Below are 26187 nucleotides of genomic sequence, written 5' to 3' on the forward strand. Positions count from 1 at the left end.
TCATGCCGAGAAATGTGTAAGAGTATTGAAGCTTGTGTGAGAAGAAGGTTGAGGTTGGGATCTCCAGAAAGACTTAAGCACCCAGTTTCTCTGGAATGTTAGTGGGGGGTGGGTGCTGAACTTCCTTATTTTCCTTTGAAAATTCCAGCCTAACTCCCTGCTGCCAGTAATGGATCTGATGGACAGTGATACAAAGAGAGCCATGTTAGCTGTTAAAACCCAAGGTATGCCTTGAGTCTTCGCAGCAGATTCCACCCTATGCTAGATGCTGGGGGAGTGGAGGGAACATATTGAAATCAAGGTACAGCAAGTGGTGCTTTCCTGTTCAAAATCTATCCCCAAGAAGCTCAACAAGCAGGTGATTTCCCAAACCCAGACTGATCTTCTGTGTTGCTTATGTGATCACTGGGCAGCATACAAGATTATTTGTAACCAGAGGCTCCCAAACATGAAAATCTCATTCGCAAGCCAGTGAGTTTCAGTAGCACGTTGGTCAGATCCAGTCCTGCCTAGATCTTGTATATGGAAGTGCACTGCTTCCTTTCTCACCAAGACAGCTGTGAACTTGGCCTTCACAGTTCACACTGGGGGTTTATGCTCCACATTCTCTGCTGCAGAGGTGCCCAGAGTGTAATCTGCTAAGAGCTGGCTGCTCATCTGTTGCTGGCTCTCCTCCTTTCTGGCTGCTAAAATGTCATTAAGACAGCTGAAAACACACTGCATACTTCACTGTTCTCCATGTAAACAATTGCCTAGGGCCGTTGTGGAGCAGCCAAAGGGAGGAGAGGGTCTCAGATGTGGTCCATGCTATGAAAATGGTTGAGCCCCCCATCTTTCTAACCCACAAATGGAGCTTTGGCACTACTAACCAGCTGTAGCCCATCCTGCGCAGGAGTCCAGCGTGTTGACTGCCTGTGTCCCCAGCATGTCCGACTCCATCCAGCATGCTCACAGCCAGTGTCAGAAATGACAAAGCATTTTGCATGCCTGGCTCTCCATTAAATGAGCAAGCCATTAATAACATTTAGACACCGGGCAGACTTGAGTCAGTGCAAAGACTGTGATCAGAACGATATCCCGATAAGGACAGGTGTGCATCCCTGCGTCTGTCAGTGTGCAGAGAACCTGTTCTCCTCTCTGTGCCTTGCACTGATGTTGCAGAGGCAGCTGCACTGCAGCTCTACATCCAGTTTCCTTGTAGCTGAATGCTGTCAGCAAATCCATCGTTGCTCTTTAGGGGTGACCTTGAAAATCATATCTCCCACCAGCAGCAATTGATCAGAGGAGTTGAGGCATTCAAAACACTGGCATTTGCAGAACAATTCCCAGCTTGATAAACTAGCTGTGAAGAAAGGACAGGGTCCCTTGTTCAGCGTCTGGAACTCTGTGTATGATACCTCCCCATAAGGCTTTATGCTGCTACAACGGCTTTTGACAAATAGTTGGTTTCCAGAGCTTTGTCAGACTCCTGGCTGCTGTTACATGCCAGTGTGCTGTAATCTTCTCATGTGCATGTTTCGTTTAGGGGAACAATAAGAGGAGATCTCAAACCATGCAGCTCAATTGCTCCCCGGTGTCAGTGACATCCCTCACTCTCACCTGCACCCTCTTTGCGGCTGGCTTTCTGAAGGATTTCATCATGGATCTCTTCCCCAGTATAATGCATAGTCATCCCCCATACTAAGCCTTCTCTCCTACGGTGGTTTTGACCATATTTGAATAATTTTTTTTTTTAACTTGTGCTTTCCATGACTTCTCTTCACAGTTCTGGTTTTACTAACTTTGACTGCATCTCTCTGTCTTCTCCCTTCTGCATCCCACCTTTCCCTCCCCTCCCAGATCTTGCAGTGTTCAAGGAGCGGCTGAGATTGCTAACAGTAGGAGGTATGCAAATAATGAGCCTTTAACCCTTCTGGAGTTCAGGACTCTCTTTGAATAGGTTATTCTGGGCATGTGCAGAGCGGGTAAAGTTACAAAACCCTCCCATGTTTCATCAACAGTGTCAAGTGTTTTGTATCATTTTTTAATGTCTCTCTCTGAATAACAGTGCCTGAGCTAAATGCTTGGTTAGTGATGCTGCCAACACGCATAGACTTATTTTAATCCTGAGTTTTTCAGGTGCTTTCCATATTGTCCACTTGCCTGCCCGGCTTGCCAGAAATCCCATTTCGTTGTGCTCAGTCATTCTCTGGTATCCTGATGTCTTCTAGAGCCTACAACCTGTTTTGAACTGGCATAATAGTTGGGTAGCTTTCAATGCACCTACATTTCTTTGACCAGATGACATTCATATTACTAGGTCCACTTTGCTTTCATCTGAATCGTTATTGTGCATGGAGGCCAATTTGCCCTGTTGGGCACCTAAAGTCAGGCCCTTCTCTGTTTCAGCCTCTAAACAGTTAGTCTGTCAGAGGTGCTGAGCATCTGTGTTGCCATTGACTTCCATATGCTCAGCACGTTTGAAAAATGGAGCACCTAAAGAAACGGCCTAACTTCCAGGCATCCAAGCTGTGGAATTTTGGGCCAGTGTTTTAAAGAGGTGATCTCTGTGTTAGAATAAAATGACCCCTGTATGGCGAATAAATAGAAAGGTTAGGGAGAGCCCTACCACACTGTACTGCCATTGGACCACGTCTGTGTGCTTCTTCATAGTCCTGTTCTACAGGTTACATGCGGTGACATGGAGAAGTATGGGGGTGGGTAGCAAGGGAATTTGTCCCAGCTGTGTGGACTGGGAGCAGCCCACAATCAGATGTGCCCTCTTACAGACTGATTATATTCCTTTTTCCTGCTGTCACTAGATCGTTGAATCTCACCCTCCTGACTTGCGTCTGACCTAGATCTAAATTGCCTGTGTGCGAACTCTGCCCCTAATCCACACCCTCTCACACCCAGTTGTATGAATAGATCTCTGGGTTTCTATAAATACAAACATTAATCAAAAAGCTGGAGTGTAGCAAGTGAGCAGAGAAACAAAGGTCTGAAAACAACACTGAACGTTGATCCTAGTGTTCACGTAGCCACCATAAAATTAAAATTCAAAGCAAAAAGTCAAGGGAAGCTCAGAAACCTGAATCTGTAACTGCAGTCCCATTGTTCCCAGGTGCCCTCAAGCTTAGCATATCCCTTCTAGAGAGGAGGATGAAGGAGTGGGTGAGCCACCACCTTGCAAAGAGCAGGAGGAGGCAACTAGCCTGCACGCACCTAGCAGCTGTTGGGGAAACCTAAAGGAATGCTCCTCTATCTCCTGGGTCTGTAGTTCATCCTCCTCTCTTCCTAGTGTCCTGTTGGGTTCCGGGATGTGGGCGGGGGCAAGCCTGCCCACAGCTAAAGGCCTCTCTCCCAGCCTATGGGGAACCTCCCTTGCCAGTGTGGCAGGCAGGCTTGGAGGACCCCAGCCTAGTACCAAACAGTTTCGAAATGGAAGGTGGCTTTTCAGAAAACTCATTGGCATTAAGCACCCGCTTCCTTCTTGAGGCCAAATTTCTGCCGAAAGGCAGCATGGGCATGACTGAGTTATCCGCTCAGGGCAGTGTATCACTTCCCTGCTGCCTGTGCTTTTTTAGCACTGCTGCTGGAGTAGAACTGAAATCCTATGTCCATCTTAATCCTCACTGCCTTTTAGGGCTTGACTACATGGGGAAACTGTTCCCAAATAAGGTAAGGTGTGAATTTAAAGCACTATAGGTATTGCGGAATAAGTGTCCACTGTGGGAGCTATTCTGATCAATTTCCTCATGTGGATTTCCCATTACACATCCTTACTCCTGTTGGGGGAACTGCCCTTAATCTAGTCACTGACTCAGCATCCCTGAGGCTCTCAGCATTTTCTTTGGCATCAGAAAACCCCCAGCCTAGGACTGTTCAGGTGGCTGCCTGCTAGTCATGGAGAAGGAGTAAGGCACTCTGTGCAATGTAGTCCCATCTCCTATCCAGTGACTTTGCTGCATCTCACACAGAGGCTGTTTTGGCTTCTCCCCGGTGTGTGTAATTTATATATAAACAACAAATATATAAATAAGCTTCACTTAAATTGTGTTTAATTGCTCAGCACAGCCAAAAGCAAAGGCTGAGTTGAGCAATTGCTGGGCAAGCAATAAGTGATAGAGGAGGTAAAGAGATCAACTCTTTTTATGCTTATAGAGCCAGATTCTGCCCTTTACTCCCTTTGAAGGCAGTGGGCTCAATTATATCCCAGAGCAAGGGTGGGCAAACTCTTTGGCCCGAGGGCCACATCTGGGTGGGGAAATTGTATGCAGGGCCATGAATGTAGGGCTGGGGCAGGGAGTTGGGGTGTGGGAGGGGGGTGCGGTGTGCAGGAAGGGGCTCAGGGCAAGGGGTTGGAGTGCGGCAGGGGGCTCGGGGCAGGGGGTTGGGTGCAGGAGGGGTGTAGCGGGGGCTCAAGGCAGGGGGTTAGGGGAGTCAGGGCAGGGGGTTGGGTGCGGGCTCCAGCCTGGCACCGCTTACCTCGAGTGGCTCTGGGGTGGCAGTGATGTGCAGCGGGACTAAGGCAGTCTCCCTGCCTGCCCTGGCTCTGCGCCACTCCCGGAAGTGGCCAGTATGTCTGGCAGTGGCTCCTGGGAGTGGGCGGGGGTGGCAGGTGGCTTTGCTGCACGCTGCCCTCACCTGCGGGTACCACCCCCAGAGCTCCCATTGGCTGCGGTTCCCCATTCCTGACCAATGGGAGCTGCGGGGGGTGGTGCCTGCAAGTGAGGGTAGCACATGGAGCTCTCTGCCCCTCTCCTTCCCCCTTGCGGGGGGGAGGGGCCGGGGGGGCCACAGGGACGTTGTGCTGGCCGCTTCCAGGAGCGGTAATCCCATGGGCCTGATTGAAAGCCTGGATGGGCCAGATCTGGCCTGTGGGCTGTAGTTTGCCCTCCTCTGCCCCAGAGGTATAAAATCCTATTGTGGAGAGGAGGCAGCACAAACCACCTGCCACTGCAGTTCAGCTGGAGGCCCCAGATCTAGCTGGCTTGGCCTGGACAGGGCAAGAGCATCTTGGAGAAACACTGAATGCAGCACACATGCCAGCAGCAGGACTCTGGAACTCCTCCAGCTGCTCCTTCACCCCCACAGAGAGTGGCTGCCCCTTTGCTCATCACTTGCCCACGCCCAGGGTGACTCACCTGTGGTGCAGTAGCGCAGGGATACGCCCACTGAAGTAACTCAGCACCGCTGTGATTTGAGCATTAGAAAAGCCAAGAAGACAGACCAGGAAGTTGCCATGGACAGGTCCCTGCCCCATGGAGACTCCACTCTAGCCGATAGGATGTATAGTCATCTAATTGAGGCTTTAACTGCAGTCTTAAATTTGTGTTACTAAAGTTGCACCCTCCCCCCAAGGCAGAAAATTCTGAACAGCACCCATATTGTAACATCGTGCATTGTGGCCTCATGTAGCACGGCACGTACAGTGTGGGGAACGTAGGGACTGCGTAATACTGAGTTGAAACTTTAGAGGGCCTAGACTGTAGACCCAGAGGAGGTCACACACATTCAAAGACAGGAGTGTTGATATGAGCTGCAATGACTTTTCTGTGTCATTCAGGCTTCGGCCACTTCATGGAAAGTGTATACTGCCATGTGGTCCCTAACCCTTCCTGTGGAAGGCACTAGTCACTCTGTAAATGTGTATTTAGCCACCCAGTAACAATCTTACTCCGTGATCTTACCCATCCCTTTGGTGTCATCCTGCCAACCTGTGTGTGGCAGGTTTCCAGAGTTGTCACTGTTATGACACATGGCTACTCATCCCCATACAAGTGCAGAGGAGCTGCAGTGACTGCACAGATGCAAGTGGGACGGCCTGAGCCCTGGGCTGGGTTAAACAAAGCTAAGCAGATTTTTCAGCAGCAAAAGAGAACAAATCCTGTTTGTTTGCTTTTACTAGTTCACCACACTTCTAGTTAATAGGTAAGTGTGTGTTAGGGGGCTTATTCCTTCACCCACTTACTTCCCTGGTCCTTCTCGCATGAACAGAGAGCAACAATACCCGAAGTCCAAAGGTGCAAACAATTCAATGTTTATTGGGGTGAACTTCCAGCAAGCATGATTCCAGTTTCCTTCCTTAGTATCCTCCTTCCCAGCTCTGACACCACAGAGCCTTACACTTGTGTCCCTGTTCCCATTCCTACCCTTAGCCAAACATGATTCCAACTTCCTTACTCCCATTCCCTGTTCCCATTTCCCCCTTTAGCAAAACATGATTCCAATTTCCTTACCCCCATTCCCTGTTCCCATCTCCCCCTTTAGCAAAACATGATTCCAATTTTCTTACCCCCATTCCCTGTTCCCATCTCACACACCCACATGCCCACCCCCACCCACACCCAGTCACTTCCTCATTGACTACAGATTATATAGTAAAACTTGTGTTCTGCTTAGCTATACCTTAACCAATCATTTTCCTGAAATTTAACTAACCAATCCTAACATATTGTAACATGATTATGTAACCAATTATATCCCACCACCTCAATTAGTTTACACCCAGCAAAATTAATTATACAGCAGACAGGAACAATCACAGAACCAGACAGAGATTATACAGACAGACAACAGCAAAGTGGGAACTATAATGACAAAACAATACAGAAGTGAGGATTTCACATCCCAGCTATTGATAAGTGAGTTCTTGCCAGACAGGATGCTATCAAACTAAGTTTCCTTTTACATTTTCTAGGCACTTCCCTTTCTCTGGAGGTGATAGGAATACAATCCTGTCCTGATAGTGCCTAACAGCCCAATAGCACCTTATTTCAATGTGACTAGTTTGGAATGTGAGGATGTGACCGGTCGCTTCCCAGCTTATGGCTGCCTCTGCTGCTTAGCCAAAGGCCTGAGCCTAAGCACAGGGCCACAAACTGTCACAGTAAGAGAAGGCCCTTACACTGGCAGACAGTGGTTTTGATTCTTTCTTTTATACCTCTATCACTAGCCAAGTGATAAGAATACACCTAAATTCTTAGAGTATAGGCCTTTACAGACAGGCCTGAATATCTGTATCCTAACAGTGTGGCCTAATGGTTAGAAGAGGGGACTGGGGGGGTCAGGATTCCAGGGTCCTGTTCCCAGCTCTGCCACTGACTTGCTAGGTTATGAAAGGAAAGTCCTTTTCAGTGCCTCAGTTTCTCTGTCTCAAGCATTTTGACCTACCTCACAGAGGTTGAGGTTTCATGTTTCACTCATTTTGAGTTCCACTGAGGTGCTATAGGGCAGGATAGTAACTATTGAACATCAACAGGAAGGCTATTTTTGTGGATTTAAAAATACCCCCTTCACAACTTGAAACTTCCTGTCCAGAGTTCCAGCTTAGTTCTGTGGCCCATTTATGCCCTTTAAAAAAGGGCGTGACAGTATAAAAGCTAATGGGCACATGTCTGTAATTAGCTATGCTAATTATCTGCCTGTTTTACTAGTGCCCTCAAATGATGTTAAACAACCTTCAAATACATTCATGCCAATACATCATCCATGATTAAATTGTTCCATCAGTGCTCACTTTTAAATCCATGTACACAGAAGTCCTTCCACTTTCAAAAGTGGGCACTGAAAGGTGCTCTGATAGAGGGAGCCCTAAAAGGCCATTAACATAGAGTGACCTTGTCTAGATTTGACTTGGCAGCTGAGAATGGAGACAAACCACTGCATGGACACAGGATGGCTCCTATCAGTGGACTCCAGTTACCGCAGGCAGGTCAGGGACTCTGTCTCTGCCCAGAGGAGTTATTGCTAGTCCAAAAATATGGAATGAAAATAGAATTTCTTAGCAGATCTCTCTCTGCTTTGAAACCAGGTACAAGGAGCAGGGTTGAGTTGCATGTAAATAAGGGTGTGTGTACTAGCCAAACAGTCCCACCTATCTGCCTGCTTCTAAAAGGAGATGATCTTCTGCTCAGAGAGACCATTGTAATAGTGTTTAAATTTTAATCATGTGGGCCAGCGTACAGCTTTGGTAATGTCTGGGGGAGGTTGGTGGGGAAGAAACTGTGTGGCACAATTGGCCTGTTGGTAGAGGAGGAATGGCACATATAGGGCCATATCGGTAACATCTCTGGTTATCACTGGCGTACAGGTTAATCATTAAGGGATTGCCTCTGGTAATGGGATGTTGCATAGGCATTGCTGCCCTGTTCTGAGCCCCTCACCTCTCCCTTCCCAGTTCTTTGCTTTGAGCCTTGTATTTGAGTCCCGTGTAGATTTCCTTACAGACCATTAATTTATTTTAAGCTGAAACCTCCCATTTACTATGCTGAAGGCTTCAGCATCGCCCCCTCAGATACACCACACCCACCGCATTTTGGTAAGAACCTGCCCACCACAGGGGAAAACAGAGCTCCAAGGGTGGCCAAGTTTAAACCCATAGGCCTGAACAGGCTAACTGGGCCATCTCTTGGAAAGAGTAGCAAAATCCGCCTGCCTGCCTGCAAAGAGGGCTTTGCTCAAAGCACGTGGGTCCCATTTATTGTAAAACACTTCTCTCCCCTGCATGAGCTATTCAGAAGAGTCCACTGCAGAATCTTGAAACTGATGCAGCTTTCTTTATCTTGCTTTCCTTCCTTATTTTTTATTGTTTTGGGTCGGTCCATTTAACCTTTTCGTTTTCTGCTTCAACTTTGTTTTGTTAATTCCAAACGTGGTGAAATCTGTTTGCTCAATGACTCTGGCCAATCCTCTTTGTTTTTTCTTCTCTCACCTATATTATATTCCTGAAATGTATTTTGTGTATGTGGGACTCCAATCCTTCTCAATTCAACGCTCAATTTAATTACCAATTTATATGCATATATATTGCTTTGTTTTGTTTGTATCCTGGTGTTGCCTGCGTGCCTTTTGTAATAACCTTTTTGTTCTGTGCTCGCGTGTCTAATTACTGCTTGGTTATTTATTTACACAAACCTCCTTCATGCTTATTTTTTGTTTTTGTGCTGCTTTTTTGTCATCCTCCCCACAACCCTGGTTCCTGTGTGACTGTCCATGTCCAAAACATGCCGCCCCCCCCCACCCCTCTCTCTCTCCTGCTTTGGCTTGTCCTACCCATGAAAATCCTGCAGGGTTTTATGGACTGGATGAATCGGATCTCGACAAGGTCTTCCATTTGCCCACGACCACTTTCATTGGAGGCAATGAGTCGGCTCTTCCACTCCGCGAGATCATCCGCCGCCTGGAGGTAAGACAAGTGCAGGGGAATTGCACAGCTTTCAGAAAACTACGCTGTTCCATTTGGTTCCGAATTCAGGATCTTTATCGGGAGACTTAATAATAAAACTCTGAATGCCACTTCCCCCTGCCTCACCAGAGATCAGGATTCTTTGTTCTCCTTTCCTTTATTACTCATATTCAGCACTTAACATGGCACTCTTCATCCATGGATCTCCGAGGTCTTCAAAGCAATAGGAAGCTCTGTTGTTCCCATTTTACAGCTGGAGAAAGAGGCCATGAGAGATTGCGATATGCCCGAGATCACACAGTTCTTACTACCAATCCAGAGACCAGTATTGCCAACCCCAAGTGTTCAGATTTCATAAGTGGGATCCCTCCCCAAGAATCATGAGATCTTAATAAAAATACTCCCAAATTTATCATTTGCCTTTTGGATTTTGAGCCTTTAGGATCACATTTTCTAGTCACACACTGCGATCATGAGGGAATAGAAACTTGTTTTTCACTTATGAAAGGTGAGATTCTCCCATCATCACAAGACTCCAGGAGCTGGGAATTCAAGAAAAAACCTAGATCTCATACGGCTCATAAATATTATGAGAGTTAGTAACACTGAGAGCCTGACCCACTGCAGACATCCCCAAAACGTTACTGAAAGCAGGAGAATGTCACTCCCAGCTCTGCTCTCCAAGATAACAGTGGATGGAGGAAGCGCCTGGGACCTGTAACTCAAGGCTTGGCAGGGAGAAAGCTTACTGTCCCATGATGGACATTTGTAGTACTCCTCTCTTCCAGCAGCCATGTTATGTATCTGGAAGGCTCCGTGCCTCAGTCTGGGATTGCAGCAAATCTTTCCAACCCATAGTTGTGCTCTCATGCCAGGAGTTCGGGAACTGGTGCTACATGGCAGTGGGGTGCTGTCATAAGTAACTTGTGCACCCTTCTGCCTCATCCAAGGAGCCACTATAGGGAGAATGAGAGCCAGATGCTTGTTAGGATGGTGGGTGCTAAACCCACTGGATGTCTGCGGATGGAGGAGTGAAGTGATTGCCAAAGTCAGCCTGCTGTTATGGGGTGGGCAGGCACAAGGAGGGAGAGCTGGGCACCGTCCCTCGAACAGATTCACTAAGGAGTTGAGATGGGGGGAAGAGAAGCCCTGGCACAAGCAGATGCCTTCCTCTGTCAGTGGTTGGAGCATGTACCCTTGGCCTGCCCCTCTTGCAGGAGTAGGGAGGGAGCAGGTGCTGCAGATCCTGCTTCCAATGAAGGAAGTAGGGCAAGGAGCCAGTTACTCGGGTACTGTCACTTCTTTGTGCACCTAGTCACAACAGGCGCGACGATCCAACTTCCCAGCCCAGCTTTGTTCATTCACGCTATGAAGCTCCCTTCCCCCTGGGAGCCACTGGGTTTCATGCTTCACCCCGGTCCGTAGAAGGACCGTGATCACCTTCTATGCCTTGATGGTGGCAGCCGCACTGTAACACCTTATATACTTCAAGGGGTTGTGCAAACCCCAGATGATAAATATTGCACATGCTACGTTACCTTGATTATGAAAGGAGGAGCTGTGCATGGTAACCGTTCTGTCCCGAGGGCTGTGTTCTGGAGCTGTTGCTCTCAGAACCAGTCAGTGTTCAGAAAGCGGTGTGTAATCTGTGGCTCACAATCTCAAATACAGTACATTTTCTCAGTAAGATGCATCTAGTCCAGGGGTGGGCAAACTTTTTGGCCCGAGGGCCACATCGGGGTTGCGAAACGGTATGGAGGGCCGGGTAGGGAAGGCTGCGCCTCCACAAACAGCCTGGCCCCCTCCCACTTCCCACCCCCTGACTGCCCCCCTCAGAACCTCCCACCCATGCAACCCCCCTTCTCCTTGTCCCCTAACCACCCCTCAGGACCCCACCCCCTATCTAAGCCCCCCGCTCCTTGTCCCCTGACTGCCCCGACCCCTATCCACACCCTTGTCCCCTGACTGCCCCGACCCCTATCCACACCCTTGTCCCCTGACCACCCTCCCTCCCCGAACCTCCGCCCCATCTGACTGTCCCCTGACTGCCCCCCGGGACCTCCTCCCCCCGCCCCCTTACCATGCTGCTCAGAGCGGCAGGACAGGCTTGTTGGAAAGCCTGGGAGGTGAGCGGGCGCAAGCTGCGCTTCTCGCGCTGTGGTGTGGCTACGGGAGAGGGGGGACAACAGGGGAGGGGCCAGGGGTGAGCCTCCCCAGCTGGGAGCTCAAGGGCCGGGCAGGACAGTCCCATGGGCCGTAGTTTGCCCACCTCTGATCTTGTCTGAAACCATCAGCACAGCTTAAAAAAAAATAGGCCAAGCCATAATCTCTTCATACCATCAACATCAAATTCTGAGTGATAGGTTCTATGTGCTAACATTAAGGACCAGATTTCCAAGAAAGCTGAATGCATTGGGTCCTGAGCAATCGTGACAATCTGGCTCCATATATCTTGTGCCTCAGCATGCTCTTCTCTGGTTGTCAGGCAAGTTCTTGTTCCAGGTAACTCCCTAATATGCACTGTGCTATTGACAATGCATCGCCCACACAACCCCATTGGGGCTATGCCTGTACCTTCTGCAGAATTCCTCTATTCTGTAAGTATGGACTAACCAGCTCCCTGGAGCCACTCTATGGCTGATACAACCTCAGCATCTTAGTGCAATGCTGGGGAATAGCTTGGGAGAGGAGTCAGCAGTCTGTATCAGGGCTGGATTTCACAAAACACTGGCAGGTCTCTTCGCTTTCTGATGTGCCAACATGCCCTGGTGTTAGGGGGATTCAGAAGGCCATTCTAGTACTGCTTGGGCCTTCTGTGCCATTTGCAGGGCTCCTTGAATTCTGAATTCTGCGGTGACAGGCATTTATTACATTTTATACCCTGCAGGGCAAAAGTGCCTTAAATCTCCTGCTTTACCTTATGTTCCTCTTTCCTGTGTTAAATAGATGGCTTACTGCCAGCACGTTGGCGTGGAGTTCATGTTTATCAATGACCTGGAGCAATGTCAGTGGATACGGCGGAAATTTGAGACTCCAGGTATCATGCAGTTCACCACTGATGAGAAACGCACCCTACTGGCAAGGCTGGTGCGCTCAACAAGGTATTCTGCCTATCTTTGGTGTCCTCCTGGTGCCGTCTGGATGGGGTGGTTCAGTGATGTCTCACGGAGCTCTTAATGCCACTGATTTGCCTGTGGTACTTGTCTGGTCCTGTCACCTATGTAACTGAAACTCTCACCCTTTTTAATGTATTTATCTCACAATACCCTGTTATACAGATGGGGCAGTTAAGGCACAGACAGGCTACAGGACTTGCCCAAGTCTGTAGCAGAGTAAGGACTTGAATTCAGGGTTCCTGAGTCCCAGCCTAGAGCCCTAACCACTGGCTATCCTGCCTCTGGAGGTCCTTTGTGAGGCTTGTCAGTCAAGTGACTCCACTTGTGATCACCCAAAAATTGTGGCTTTAAACTATTTATAGGATCGATCTCTCTCTCTCACGCTCACACAGAAATCACATAGATTTGCCTCTGGACAGTTATTTAAATATCATATTAGCAGGTGTAATCCAAATGTTAACACGTCTTTTCTGTGTGTTACACATATAAGCATGGTGAATGCCTTGGAGTGGGAGAGGGTAGCTGGGACTTTATCTTAATGTCCCCAGAAATGCAGTTCTTCTTCGAGTGCTTGCTCATATCAGTTACTGTTAGGTGTGTGCACATGCCGAGGGCACGGCTGCTGGAAACTTTTCCCTTGCAACTACCCATCGGGCCAGCTGTGGACCCCCTGAAGTGGCGCAAGTATGGCACTCTATATACGACCCTGCTGGCCCGACCCCCCTTCAGTTCCTTCTTACCGCAAGTGACAGTTGTTGGAACAGTGGTCTCTTGCTTGCAAGTGTCCCACTAATCCCTAGCTCTTCTGCTAATCTCTGTATATAGTTACCCCTTGTTAGTTAATCGTTCTTAGTTAGTTAATTGTAGTCACGCTACTTAGCGGGTTGTGGCGGCTCCCCCTCCAACACGTGCCCCGGAGGGCCTCCGGGCATGCTGTCTCAGGGCTTCAAATCCTGTAGTTCCTGCACTAAGCCTATACCCACGGGTGACCCCCACGGCTCCTGCCTCCGATGTCTGGGGAGAAGCCCATCAGTTGGACAAGTGCAAGATCTGAAAGACTTTCAGGCCTCGCACCAGGAAGGAGAGGAACATATGCCTAAAGCAACTCCTCATGGAGTTAGCCCTCCGTCCGCAGCAGGACCCGGCCCCGAGCGCCTTGGTGCGGAGTGCTTCTCATTCTGCGGTGCTGAGAAAGGACTCGGCACGCCAACCCAGGAGCCGCCGGTCCCCCAGGCCCCAGAAGCCCTCTCTCCAGCACCGCTCTCATTCCCCAGCTGCCTGCAAGAAACAGGCCAAAGGGAAATCTCCCCAGCGGGTTGCTACGGCTACTGCACCCCCAGAAGGGGATGGTGCCAGGGACGGGCCTATGGCCGACAGACCCTCGGGCCATGCGCAGCCATCACAGACCCCTGTCTCTCCAGGAAGTCCTACTCTCCTGTACTCACCGCGGTTGCATGTGGGGGAAGTTATGATGCCTTCCACCCCGAACACCTTCAGAGCCGCTAGGGGGCTCATCGAGATGATGGCACCTAAGTCTCCCACTATAAGGATTAAGCCTCCACTCCCTTGGAGCATGGCACCATCTAGAGGCAAGCCTGCCATGTTGTGTCTGTCTGCCCCCTGACCTGGATCTCCCCGCCACTCTGAGTCCCGGCACTCCTCTGACTAGTGGCACTGGTCTGGCAGCCTTGATCCTCGGAGCCACTCCCATTCGAGGTGGTCATCGGCAGATAAGTCGTGGTCCCGCTTGAGGTCCAGATCCCGTTCTGTGAGCTTGCAGCACTGTGCTCCGCACTGGCCTCAGCCTGCATGCTGTTCACCTTCCAGGTGTCGCTCCCCGACGCGGCACGACTCCCACTCGAGAGCCATGTCACGGCACCTCTCCCCACTTCGGCACCATCCTTGATCGCTGCACCGTTCTTCATCACAGCATCGTTCCCCACCTCAGCGCAGCTATATGTGATGGCATGCTCTACTTCGCTGCACCATTCCACACCCTGCCATCATTCCCCACAGCGGCACCATCCTGCATCGTGGCACTGATTGACATTGCAGCCCCGCTACACTTCACAGCACGCATCCTGCCCATCGTAGGAGGATGTTTCTCCGGTGCAGTCCTGCACCGCTGCCCCTTGGCTGTCCCGCTCAAAGTCGCCCTTCCTCCACTGAGGCAAGGCATCGGGGGCATCTGAGGCGCCCAGATCAGGGCTGGGCAGCCTAAGGCAGGATGCTTCAGCGCCCCAATGGCAGCCTCAGTGGCCGTTCTGGACCCCATCAGATCCAGGGCGCCCCTCTTGGTATTCCACCGCCTCCCCGTTCGGGATCTCGCCTCCCTGAGGCAACTCTCCGCCGCCCACCCCAGGACCCTCCATAAAACCCAGACCCAGCACCACCTTTGCCTGTAGAGGCTACATCCAGTGCCTGTGAGGACCTGGTCCCTAAAGATCAAGAGGCTACCACGGAACCGGTCCTACTGCTGGCTTCCTCCTCATAGTCCCCTGATAAGGTGGTGGCAGGCACCTCCACCTTTGGGCCGCCACCCACGGATCACAGGGCCCTGCAGAAACTCCTCTGACGGATAGCCCTGAATATGAATCTTCAGGTGGAGGAAGTAGTCGAACAGGAGGACCCAATGGTGGACATCCTGGCACCAGAGGGCCTCTCTAGGGTAGCCTTACCCATTATAAAAACTATTCAGTCCAATGCCAAAACCATTTGGCAAACATCTGCCTCCATCCCCACTACGGCCAAGGGGGCTGAACATAAATACTTTGTTCCCACTAAGGAATATGAGTATCTCTTCACCCATCCTCCCCCATGCTCTCTTGTGGTGGAGGCGGTGAATGAAAAAGAGAGGCAAGGTCAGCAGGCCCCCGCAAGGGAAGCTAAATGGCTTGATTTGTTTGGAAGGAAAATTTATTCCACGGGGGGTCTCTCTCTCAGGATTACAAACCAACTCGCATCCCTGAGTAGATACAACTCATGGTCCTCAATCCTGAAATTTAAGGAGCTCCTCCCCTCTGAGTCACGAGCGGAGTTGGGGGCCGTTGCTGAAGAGGGTAAAGCTGTCGCCCGGACTTCCCTCCAAGGCTCCCTCGATGCCGCGGACTCTGCGGCAAGTACTCTGGTGTCCGGGCTTGCAATGAGGAGCAATGCTTGGCTCCAGTCCTCTGGTCTTCCCCTGGAGGTCCAGCAGACCCTATAGGACCTTCCCTTTGATGGCCAGGGCCTATTTGCTGAGCAAACAAATTCCAGACTGCATAGCCTAAAGGACTCCCAGAGCACAATAAAGTCATAGAGTCATAGAATATCAGGGTTGGAAGGGACCTCAGGACGTCATCTAGTCCAACCCCCTGCTCAAAGCAGGACCAATCCCCAATTTTTGCCCCAGATCCCTAAATGGCCTCCTCAAGGATTAAGCTCACAACCCTCAGTTTAGCAGGCCAATGCTCAAACCACTGAGCTATCCCTCCTCCCTCGGCATGCACACTCCGGTGACCCGAAGGAAGCCCTTTAAACTGCAGGCCACCCAGCAGTGGTCTTTTTCCCCTAGGCCCAGACAGGACTTCTCTCGTAAGAGAAGTAGATACAATTGACGCATACCGTCGCGTCCTCCATCTGGGCAGGGCCAAGGACAATCCAAACCCCCTTTGGACCCTGAGTGCCCCTTTTGAACATGTGCACGAGGACATAATACCAGTCCACAACCCGGTTGCCTCCCCTCCTTTCCTGAACCATCTATCCCGCTTCTACCTTGCATGGTCCCTTATTACGTCAGACCGGTTGGGTGCTCCGCACTGTAGAAGTGGGATATTCTATCCAATTCTGCTCTTCCCCACCCTTCCATCCCCCTTGCCCGCCCCTCTTCAGGGACCCCTCTCACGAGCAACTTCTTGTCCAGGAGGTCCAGGCTCTCCTCGCCCTAGGAGCGGTGGAGAAGGTCCCTCAGAAACTCAAAGGCAAGGGTTTCTACTCCCAATAATTCCTCGTCCCGAAAGTGAAGGGAAGTCTCCAGCCCATTCTGGACTGCGGGAACTCAACAAGTTCATAGTCAGCTTGAAGTTCTGCATGTTCTCCCTAAGCACAATCATCCCTTCCCTAGACCCGGGAGACTGGTACTTCGCCCTCGACATGAAGGATGTTTATTTCCATCTATCTATCACCCCAGCTCACAGATGGTTCCTCCACTTCATGGTGAACAAGGTGCATTACCAGTTCACAGCCCTCCCGTTCGGGCTTTGCACAGCGCCTCGCGTCTTCACCAAGTGCATGGCAGTTGTAAAGAACTCAATAATAGTGGGGAATTTCAATTATCCCCGTATTGACTGGGTACATGTCACCTTAGGATGAAATGCAGAGACAAATTTCTCAATACTTTAAATGACTGCTTCTTGGAGCAGCTGGTACAGGAACCCACAAGGGGAGAGGGCAATCCTCAATTTAGTCCTGAGTGGAGCGCAGGATCTGGTCCAAGAGGTAACTATAACAGGACCACTTGGAAATAGTGACCATAATGTAATGTTCCTGTGGTGGGAAGAACACCTCAACAGCCCAACACTGTGGCATTTGGTTTCAGAAAGGGGAACTATGCAAAAATGAGGAGGTTAGTTAAACAGAAATTAAAAGGTAGAGTGACTAGAATGAAATCCCTGCAAGCTGCATGGACACTTTTCAAAGACACCATAATAGAGGCCCAAGTTAAATGTATACCCCCAAATTAAAAAACACAGTAAAAGAACTAAAAAAGAGCCACCGTGGCTTAACAACCATGTAAAAGAAGCAGTGAGAGATAAAAAGGCATCTTTTTAAAAAGTGGAAGTCAGCTCCTAGTGAGGTAAATGGAAAGGAGCATAAACACTGCCAAATTAAATGTAAAAATGTAATAAGAAAAGCCAAAAAGGAGTTTGAAGAACAGCTAGCCAAAAACTCAAAAGGTAATAAAATGTTTTTTAAGTACATCAGAAGCAGGAAGCCTGCTAAACAACCAGTGGGGCCCCTGGACGATCAAGATACAAAAGGAGCACTTACAGACTATTAAGTCATCGCAGAGAAACTAAATGAATTCTTTGCTTCAGTCTTCACGTCTGAGGATGTTAGGGAGATTACCAAATCTGAGCCGTCCTTTGTAGGTGACAAATCTGAGGAATTGTCACAGATTGAAGTGTCACTAGAGGAGGTTTTGGAATTAATTGATAAACTTAACAGTAACAAGTCACCGGGACCAGATGGCATTCACCCAAGAATTCTGAAAGAACTCAAATATGAAATTGCGGAACAATTAACTGTGGTTTGTAACCTGTCCTTTTAAATCAGCTTCTGTACCCAGTGACTGGAAGATAGCTAATGTAACACCAGTATTTAAAAAGGGCTCTAGAGGTGATCCCGGCAATTACAGATCGGTAAGTCTAATGTCAGTACCAGGCACATTAGTTGAAACAATAGTTAAGAATAAAATAGTCAGACACAGAAGAACATAAATTGTTGCGCAAAAGTCAACATGGTTTCTGTAAAGGGAAATTGTCTTACTAATCTATTAGAGTTCTTTGAGGGGGGTCAACAACCGTGTGGACAAGGGGGATCCAGTGGATGTAGTGTACTTAGATTTCCAGAAAGCCTTTGACAAGGTCCCTCACCAAAGGCTCTTACATAAATTAAGTTCTTCTTCGAGTGCTTGCTCATATCTATTCCAATTAGGTGTGTGTGTGCACTGCATGCATGGCCGTCGGAGAATTTTTACCCTAGTAACACTCGGCTGTGGAGCCGCCTGGAGTGGCGCCTTCATGGCGCTCAATAGATACCCCAGCCGACCCAGCGCCCCCTTAGTTCCTTCTTACCGCCCATGATGGTCACTGGAACTGTGGAGTCCTGCTTCGTTGCTCTCCACTCTTCCTAGTGTATAGTTAATAGTTATAGTTGGTTTACTTATTGTTAGTGCGGTTAGGGGGCGGTGGTTTCCCCTCCTCCCCGGTTCTTCTCTCGGGCTCATGCCCAAGGCTCCGGGATTCAAGCCCTGGGGTTCCTGCTCTAAGCCCATGCCAACGGGCAACCCCCATGACTCTTGCCTGAAGTGTCTGGGGGAGTCTCATCAAGCAGAGAAGTACAGGATCTGCAAAGGGTTTCGTCCCCGGATTAAGAAGGAGTGGGACTTTCATTTAAAACAGCTCCTAGTGGAGGCCGCTCTTAGCCCTCAACCCCCTGCGGCGCACCAAGATCTGGCACCAAGCGCCTCGGTGCACAGCACCCCGGCGGCAGCAGTAGGAGTGGCACCACAGTTGGAATAAATTATGTCAAGGAATTATGACGTGATTGGAATAACAGAGACTTGGTGGGATAACTCACATGACTGGAGTACTGTCATGGATGGTTATAAACTGTTCAGGAAGGACAGGCAGGGCAGAAAAGGTGGGGGAGTAGCACTGTATGTAAGGGAGCAGTATGACTGCTCAGAGCTCCGCTACGATACTGCAGAAAAACCTGAGTGTCTCTGGATTAAGTTTAGAAGTGTGAGCAACAGGAGTGATGTAGTGGTGGGAGTCTGCTATAGACCACCGGACCAGGGGGATGAGGTGGATGAGGCTTTCTTCTGGTAGCTCATGGAAGCTACTAGATCGCATGCCCTGGTTCTCATGGATGACTTTAATTTTCCTGATATCTGCTGGGAGAGCAATACAGCGGTGCATAGACAATCCAGGAAGTTTTTGGAAAGCATAGGGGACAATTTCCTGGCGCAAGTGCTAGAGGAGCCAACTAGGGGGGGAGCTTTTCTTGACCTGCTGCTCACAAACCAGGAAGAATTAGTAGAGGAAGCAAAAGTGGATAGGAATCTGGGAGGCAGTGACCATGAGTTGGTTGAGTTCAGGATCCTGACACAGGGAAGAAAGGTAAGCAGCAGGATACGGACCCTGGACTTCAGGAAAGCAGACTTCGACTCCCTCAGGGAACGGATGTCCAGGATCCCCTGGGGGACTAACTTGAAGGGGAAAGGAGTCCAGGAGAGCTGGCTGTATTTCAAGGAATCCCTGTTGAGGTTACAGGGACAAACCATCCCGATGTGTCGAAAGAATAGTAAATATGGCAGGCGACCAGCTTGGCTTAACGGTGAAATCCTAGCGGATCTTAAGCATAAAAAAGAAGCTTACAAGAAGTGGAAGGTTGGACATATGACCAGGGAGGAGTATAAAAATATTGCTCGGGCATGTAGGAATGAAATTAGGAGGGCCAAATCGCACCTGGAGCTGCAGCTAGCGAGAGATGTTAAGAGTAACAAGAAGGGTTTCTTCAGGTATGTTGCCAACAAGAAGAAAGCCAAGGAAAGTGTGGGCCCCTTAATGAATGAGGGAGGCAACCTAGTGGCAGAGAATGTGGAAAAAGCTAATGTACTCAATGCTTTTTTTGCCTCTGTCTTCACGAACAAGGTCAGCTCCCAGACTGCTGCGCTGGGCATCACAACATGGGGAATAGATGGCCAGCCCTCTGTGGAGAAAGAGGTGGTTAGGGACTATTTAGAAAAGCTGGACGTGCACAGTTGCATCCAAGAGTGCTAAAGGAACTGGCGGCTGTGATTGCAGAGCCATTGGCCATTATCTTTGAAAACTCGTGGCGAACGGGGGAAGTCCCGGATGACTGGAAAAAGGCTAATGTAGTGCCAATCTTTAAAAAAGGGAAGAAGGAGGATCCTGGGAACTGCAGGCCCGATATTTCCTAATCCCCGAGGCAAAGGGTGGGCTTTGGCCCATTATGGACCTGAGCGGACTCGACAAGTTCATGGTAAAGTTGAAGTCCCACATGGTCTCCTTGGGCGCTATTATACCTTCCCTGGATCCTGGAGACTGTTACGCCACCCTCAACATGAAGGACGTGCATTTCCACATAGCAATTCATCCGGCGCACAGACATTTCCCCCGCTTTGTGGTCAACCACGAACACTATCAGTTCACGGCCCTTCCCTTCGGTGTCTCCGCGGCCCCCCAAATGTTCACCAAATGTATGGCAGTCATGGCGGCCTTCCTTTGTTGACAGCGGGTACAGGTAGACGCTCACCTCAATGACTAGCTTATCTGGGGGCGCACCAGAGAACAGGTGCGGTCCCACTTCCGCTTGGTCATGAATACGTTTAGTCAGTTAGGGCTCCTTCTCAACATGGCAAAGTCAACATTAGAAGCGACCTAGAGAATAGAATTCATCAGAGCAGTTCTGGACTCCATGCAGGCATGAGCCCTGCTGCTGGATGCTCGTTTCCAGGCTATAGTGGTCCTCGTCTGGAGCCTTCAGAGCTTCCCAACCTTGTCGGCAAGAAGTTGCTTGAGTCTTTTCAGCCACGTGTCTTCCTGCACATACGTGACCACGCACGCCAGACTTCGACTACGTCCATTACAAGCCTGGCTGGCATCAGTCTATCGCCCAGATCGAGACAGCCTGGACTTGGTGGTCACCGTCCTGGAGCCTTCCTCAAGGTTCTTCTTTTCCATGGGTCCAGATGATGAAGATGTCATCAATATAGTGCAAGTAGAGTAGGGGCATTAGGGGACGAAAGCTGAGGAAGCGTTGTTCTAAGTCAGCAGAAGCCCTTGAGGAATTCCACCATGATTTCAAAATTTCCATCCCACCATCAACCTCAGCCTGGTCCAGTCCACACAAGAGATCCACTTCCTGGACACTACAGTGCTAATAAACGATGGTCACGTAAACACCACCCTATACCAGAAACCTACTGACCGCTGTTCCTACCTACATGCCTCCAGCTTTCGAGCCGCTGGCCACCTGCTCTCTTTTATACCTCTCCTGGAAAACGGCTTTCCCTGTCACTGTCACGTTGGTGAGGCGTGTCTCCGAGCTCAGAGCCCTTACCTCAGAACCACCCTACACGATCTTCCATAAAGATAAACTGCAGCTTTGGCCTCACCCGGCCTTTCTTCCCACGGTGGTATCGGCCTTTCATATCAGCCAGGACATTTTTCTTCCATTTTTTTTATATCCAAAACCGCACGCCAGTCACCAGGAACAGCAGCTGCACTCCCTCGATGTCTGTAGGGCCCTTGCCTTCTATGCTGAGTGTACAAAGCCGTTCAGGAAGACAACCCAGCTCTTCGTTGTGGTAGCAGACCGGATGAAAAGCCTCCTGGTCTCCTCTCAGCAGATCTCTTCATGGATCACGTTCTTCATCCGTGCTTGCTATGATGTGGCCGGTGTTCTGACCCCACCTATCACTGCTCACTCCACAAGGGCCCAGGCCTCGGTGGCGGCTTTTCTGGCCCAGGTGCCAATCCAGGAGATCTGCAGAGCCGCAACTTGGTCCTTGGTACACACTTTTGCTTCGCACTATGCCATCGTCTGGCACGCCAGAGGCGATGTGGCGTTTGGTACAGCAGTCCTACAATCCACGTTGCTTCACTCCGACCCCACTGCCTAGGTAGTGCTTGGGAGTCACCTAATTGGAATCGATATGAGCAAACACTCGAAGAAGAAAAATGGGTTATTCACCATTGTAACTGTTGTTCTTGGAGATGTGTTGCTCACGTCCATTCCAAACCCGCCCCCTTCCACCTCTGTTGCAGTAGCCAGCAAGAAGGAACTGAGGGGGCAGGGCGCTGGGTCGGCTAGGGTATGTACCGAGAGCCATGAAGGCGCCACTCCAGGGGGCTCCAGAGCCAACCCACTGGGTGTTGCTAGGGTAAAAATTCTCTGACAGCCGTGCACGCAGCGTGCACACACCTAATTGGAATGGATATGAGCAACACATCTCAAAGAACAACAGTTACAAAGGTGAGTAACCATTTTTTGTCATGGGATAAAATCCTTTTATGGACTGAGAATTGGTTAAAAGACAGGGAACAAAGGATAGGAATAAATGATAAATTTTCAGAATGGAGAGGGGTAACTACTGGTGTTCCCCAAGGGTCAGTCCTAGGACCAATCCTATTCAACTTATTCATAAATGATCTGGAGAAAGGGGTAAACAGTGAAGTGGCAAAGTTTGCAGACGATACTAAACTGCTCAAGATAGTTAAGGCCAAAGCAGATTGTGAAGAACTTCAAAAAGATCTCACAAAACTAAGTGATTGGGCTACAAAATGGCAAATGAAATTTCATGTGGATAAATGTAAAATAATGCACGTTGGAAAAAATAACTCCAATTTATACATATAATATGATGGGGACTAATATAGCTACAACTAATCAAGAAAGAGATCTTTGAGTCATAGTGAATAGTTCTCTGAAGATGTCCATGCAGTGTGCAGCAGCAGTCAAAAAAGCAAACGGGATGTTAGGAATCATTAAAAAAGGGATAGAGAATAAGACAGAGAATATCTTATTGCCCTTATATAAATCCGTGATACGCCCACATCTTGAATACTGCCTACAGATGTGGTCTCCTCATTTCGAAAAAGATATACTGGCATTAGAAAAGGTTCAGAGAAGGGCAACTAAAATGATTAGGGGTTTGGAACAGGTCCCATATGAGGAGAGATTGAAGAGGCTAGGACTTTTCAGCTTGGAAAAGAGGAGACATGATAGAGGTCTATAAAATCATGAGTGGTGTAGAGAAAGTGAATAAGGAAAAATTATTTACTTGTTCCCATAATATAAGAACTAGGGGCCACCAAATGAAATTAATGGACAGCAGGTTTAAAACAAATAAAAGGAAGTTCTTCTTCACTCAGCGCACAGTCAACCTGTGGAATTCCTTGCCTGAGGAGGTTGAGAAGGCTAGGACTATAACAGGGTTTAAAAGAGAAACTGGATAAATTCATGGAGGTTAAATCCATTAATGGCTACTAGTCAGGATGGGTAAGGAATGGTGTCCCTAGCCTCGGTTTGTCAGAGGGTGGAGTTGGATAGCAGGAGATAGATCACTTGATCATTACCTGTTAAGTTCACTCCCTCTGGGGCACTTGGCATTGGCCACTGTCGGCAGACAGGATACTGGGCTGGATGGACCTTTGGTCTGATCCAGTATGGCCATTCTTATGTTCCTATGTTAAGCGTTTCTCCGCCGCCACCACGTGCATGTCTACCCTTACCTGGACGAGTGGCTCCTCCGGGGCCGCTCCCGTCAGCAGGTGGAATCACAGGTGCAGTTAGTCGGAGACACATTCGATCAATTAGGTATCATACTCAATGTCAGCAAATCAGTGCTTACCTCAACTCAAAGGATAGAGTTCATTGGAGCCGTTCTGGATGCGACTCAAGAACATACCTGCCAGGGACGTGTCACCTGGCCCTCTCGCAGATAATCGGCAACCTTTGCAGCTTTCCTACCACAATGGCGAGGCAGTGTCTCAGGCTGTTAGGCCATATGGCATCCTGCACATATGTGGTTCAACATGCCCGGCTGCAACTCAGACCCTTGCAAGCGTGACTCGCGTCTGTGTATTGCCTGAGCCACGACAGTCTGGAGACAGTGCTGACCATCCCTTGGCACACCCTCGATTCCCTACGGTGGTGGCTGAATCCCCGCGCGGTAGTCGCCAGGGTTCCTTTTCACCCACCCCAGCCCACCTTGACCTTAGTCACGGACACGTCTGCGTTGAGCTGTGGAGCACATCTGGGAAGCCTGACAACTTGGGGCCTATGGCAAGTAGAGGAAGTGGATCTGAATATCAACGTCAAAGAACTCGGGGCGATCCGCCTCACCTGACCAGCATCTCTGATTCGCTTGCAGGGCCACTGCGTTGCGGTATTGACGGGAAACCCCGCAGCTATGTTTTATATTAAGAAGCAAGGCAAAGCTTGCTTGTCTCTTCTGTGTCAGGAAACCCTCCTACTGTGGGAATTTTGCCTAGCCCACTCCATCCTTCTGCAGGCTTCATACCTGCAGGGTGTTCAGAACATGCTAGCAGACGGCCTGAGCAGACATTTCCTCACACGAGTGGTCGATTCGCCCAGACATCATCCACTCCGTATTCCACAGTTGGGGGTTTCCCCAAATCAACCTGTTCACCACACGAGCCAACAGGAATTCCCCAACCTTTTGCTCCTTCAGGAGCCGTAGCCCAGGCTCAGTCATAGATGCGTTCATGATTCCATGGTCCAGGCAGCTGCTATATGCCTTCCTGCCATTCCCGTTCATCCACAAAGTGTTTCTCAAAATCCGCAGGGACAAGGCGGACGTCCATTTTGGTGGCCTCAGCCTAGCCTTGCCAGTGCTGGTAACCCACCCTCATGGACTTGTCGGTCCAGTCACCGATACGGATACCTCTCATTCCCGACCTTATTATACAGGACCGCAGTCGCCTCCTTCACCCAGACCTTCAGTCTCTCCACCTCACAGCCTGGAGAATCCGTGGCTGAATCAGGCAGAGGTCGCCTGTTCGGATCCGATGAGGCAGGTAGTTCTGGAAAGCCGCAAGCTGTCTACTAGTGCCACATACAGGGCGAAATGGAAGAGGTTGTCCAGCTGGTGTGCCCAAAGGCAGTGTTCCCACTCCAGGCTCCCATTCTTTGTATCCTGGACTATCTTCTGTACCTAAAGGACCAGCGTCTGGCGTTTGGTTCCCTCAAGGTCCACCTCGCAACCATCTCAGCCTTTCACCCAGGCGATTCTGGGCGTTCGATGTTCGCTCACCCCATCATGAGACGTTTTCTGAAAGGGCTGGAGAAGATACATCCCCCCCCGATGAAGCCCCCCATCCTGGCCTGGGATCTTAACGTAGTCTTCTCCCGCTTCATGGGCCCTCCCTTTGAGCCTTTAGCTTCTTGCTCACTCCTCTACCTCTCTTGGAAAGTAGCTTTTCTGGTGGCTATCACCTCGGTACGACGTGTGTCTGGGCTGCAGGTCCTCACCTCTGAGCCCCCGTACATGATTTTTCATAAAGATAAGGTACAACTTAGACCTCACCCAGCTTTCCTTCCCAAGGTGATGTCCCACTTCCATATTAGCCAGGACATCTTCCAGCCAGTCTTTTATCCAAAGTCGCACAACAGTCCTCAAGAACTACATCTGCACTCACTGGATGTTAGGAGAATGCTCACTTTTTATATTGAGCGGGCAAAGCTGTTCCGAAACACAACCCGGTTGTTCATTGCTATAGCAGAGCGGATGAAGGGATTGCCAGTCTCTTCCCAGTGGATCTCCTCCTGGATCACAGCTTGTATCTGCGCCTGTTATGACTTGGCGAAGGTTCCTCCGCCTGCCATCACTCCACGAGGGCTCAGGCCTCGTCGGCAGTCTTTCTAGCCCAAATACCTCTCCAGGAAATCTGCAGGGCTGTGACATGGTCTTCTGTGCATACTTTCACGTCGCACTATGCCATCGTCCACCAATCTAGGAATGATGTGGCCTTCAGCAGAGCGGTACTTTGATCGGCAATACCTTGACTCTGACCCCACCTCCTCGGTAAGGCTTGGAAGTCACCTAACTGGAATTGATATGAGCAAGCACTCGAAGAAAAAACGGTTACTCACCTTTTGTAACTGTTGTTCTTCGAGACGTGTTGCTTATATCTATTCCATTCCCCCCACCTACCCTCTGTTGGAGTAGCCTGCAAGAAGGAACTGAAGGGGGGGTCGGGCCGGCAGGGTTGTATATAGAGCTCCATACCCAGTGCCACTCCAGGGGGCTCCACAGCCGGCCCGACGGGTAGCTGCTAGGGAAAAGTTAGGCGCACACACACCTAACTGGAATAGATATGAGCACCGCATCTCAAAGAACAACAGTTACAAAAGGTGAGTAACCGTTGTTGGTTTGTTTTTTTTTCTGTATTGAGTCTGATCTCTAGCAACCTCATTCGCTGAGACCTCTGTTATCTCACTGACATCCTGTTTGACCCCTCGGCCTTCCATCTCTTTTCCACTGCCTCCTTGTTGACCTTAACCGTGGATTAATTCCCACACTCCTCACAATGGCTCCTCTCTCGACCTTGTCTGAGCACTGCTCTCACCAATCTCCCATCACCAAGTTCC

At 49.7% G+C, this 26187-nt stretch overlaps 1 protein-coding gene across 5 annotated transcripts in view; it reads left to right on the forward strand.

The window, feature by feature from the left end:
- OGDH (oxoglutarate dehydrogenase) overlaps positions 1 to 26187 on the forward strand; it is a 138425-nt gene that overhangs the window by 63819 nt on the left and 48419 nt on the right. For 3 of the 5 annotated variants that reach the window (XM_077805594.1, XM_077805593.1, XM_077805598.1), the window contains 3 exons: positions 1840 to 1884; positions 9054 to 9169; positions 12116 to 12270. In XM_077805594.1, coding sequence (XP_077661720.1) covers positions 1840 to 1884; positions 9054 to 9169; positions 12116 to 12270 — 316 coding nt within the window. The remainder of the gene's footprint in view (positions 1 to 1839; positions 1885 to 9053; positions 9170 to 12115; positions 12271 to 26187) is intronic. The other 2 variants (XM_077805597.1, XM_077805595.1) reach the window with 1 other exon arrangement.

Source organism: Eretmochelys imbricata, chromosome 26, assembly GCF_965152235.1.
Source record: "Eretmochelys imbricata isolate rEreImb1 chromosome 26, rEreImb1.hap1, whole genome shotgun sequence".
NCBI classification, from domain to species: domain Eukaryota; kingdom Metazoa; phylum Chordata; order Testudines; family Cheloniidae; genus Eretmochelys; species Eretmochelys imbricata.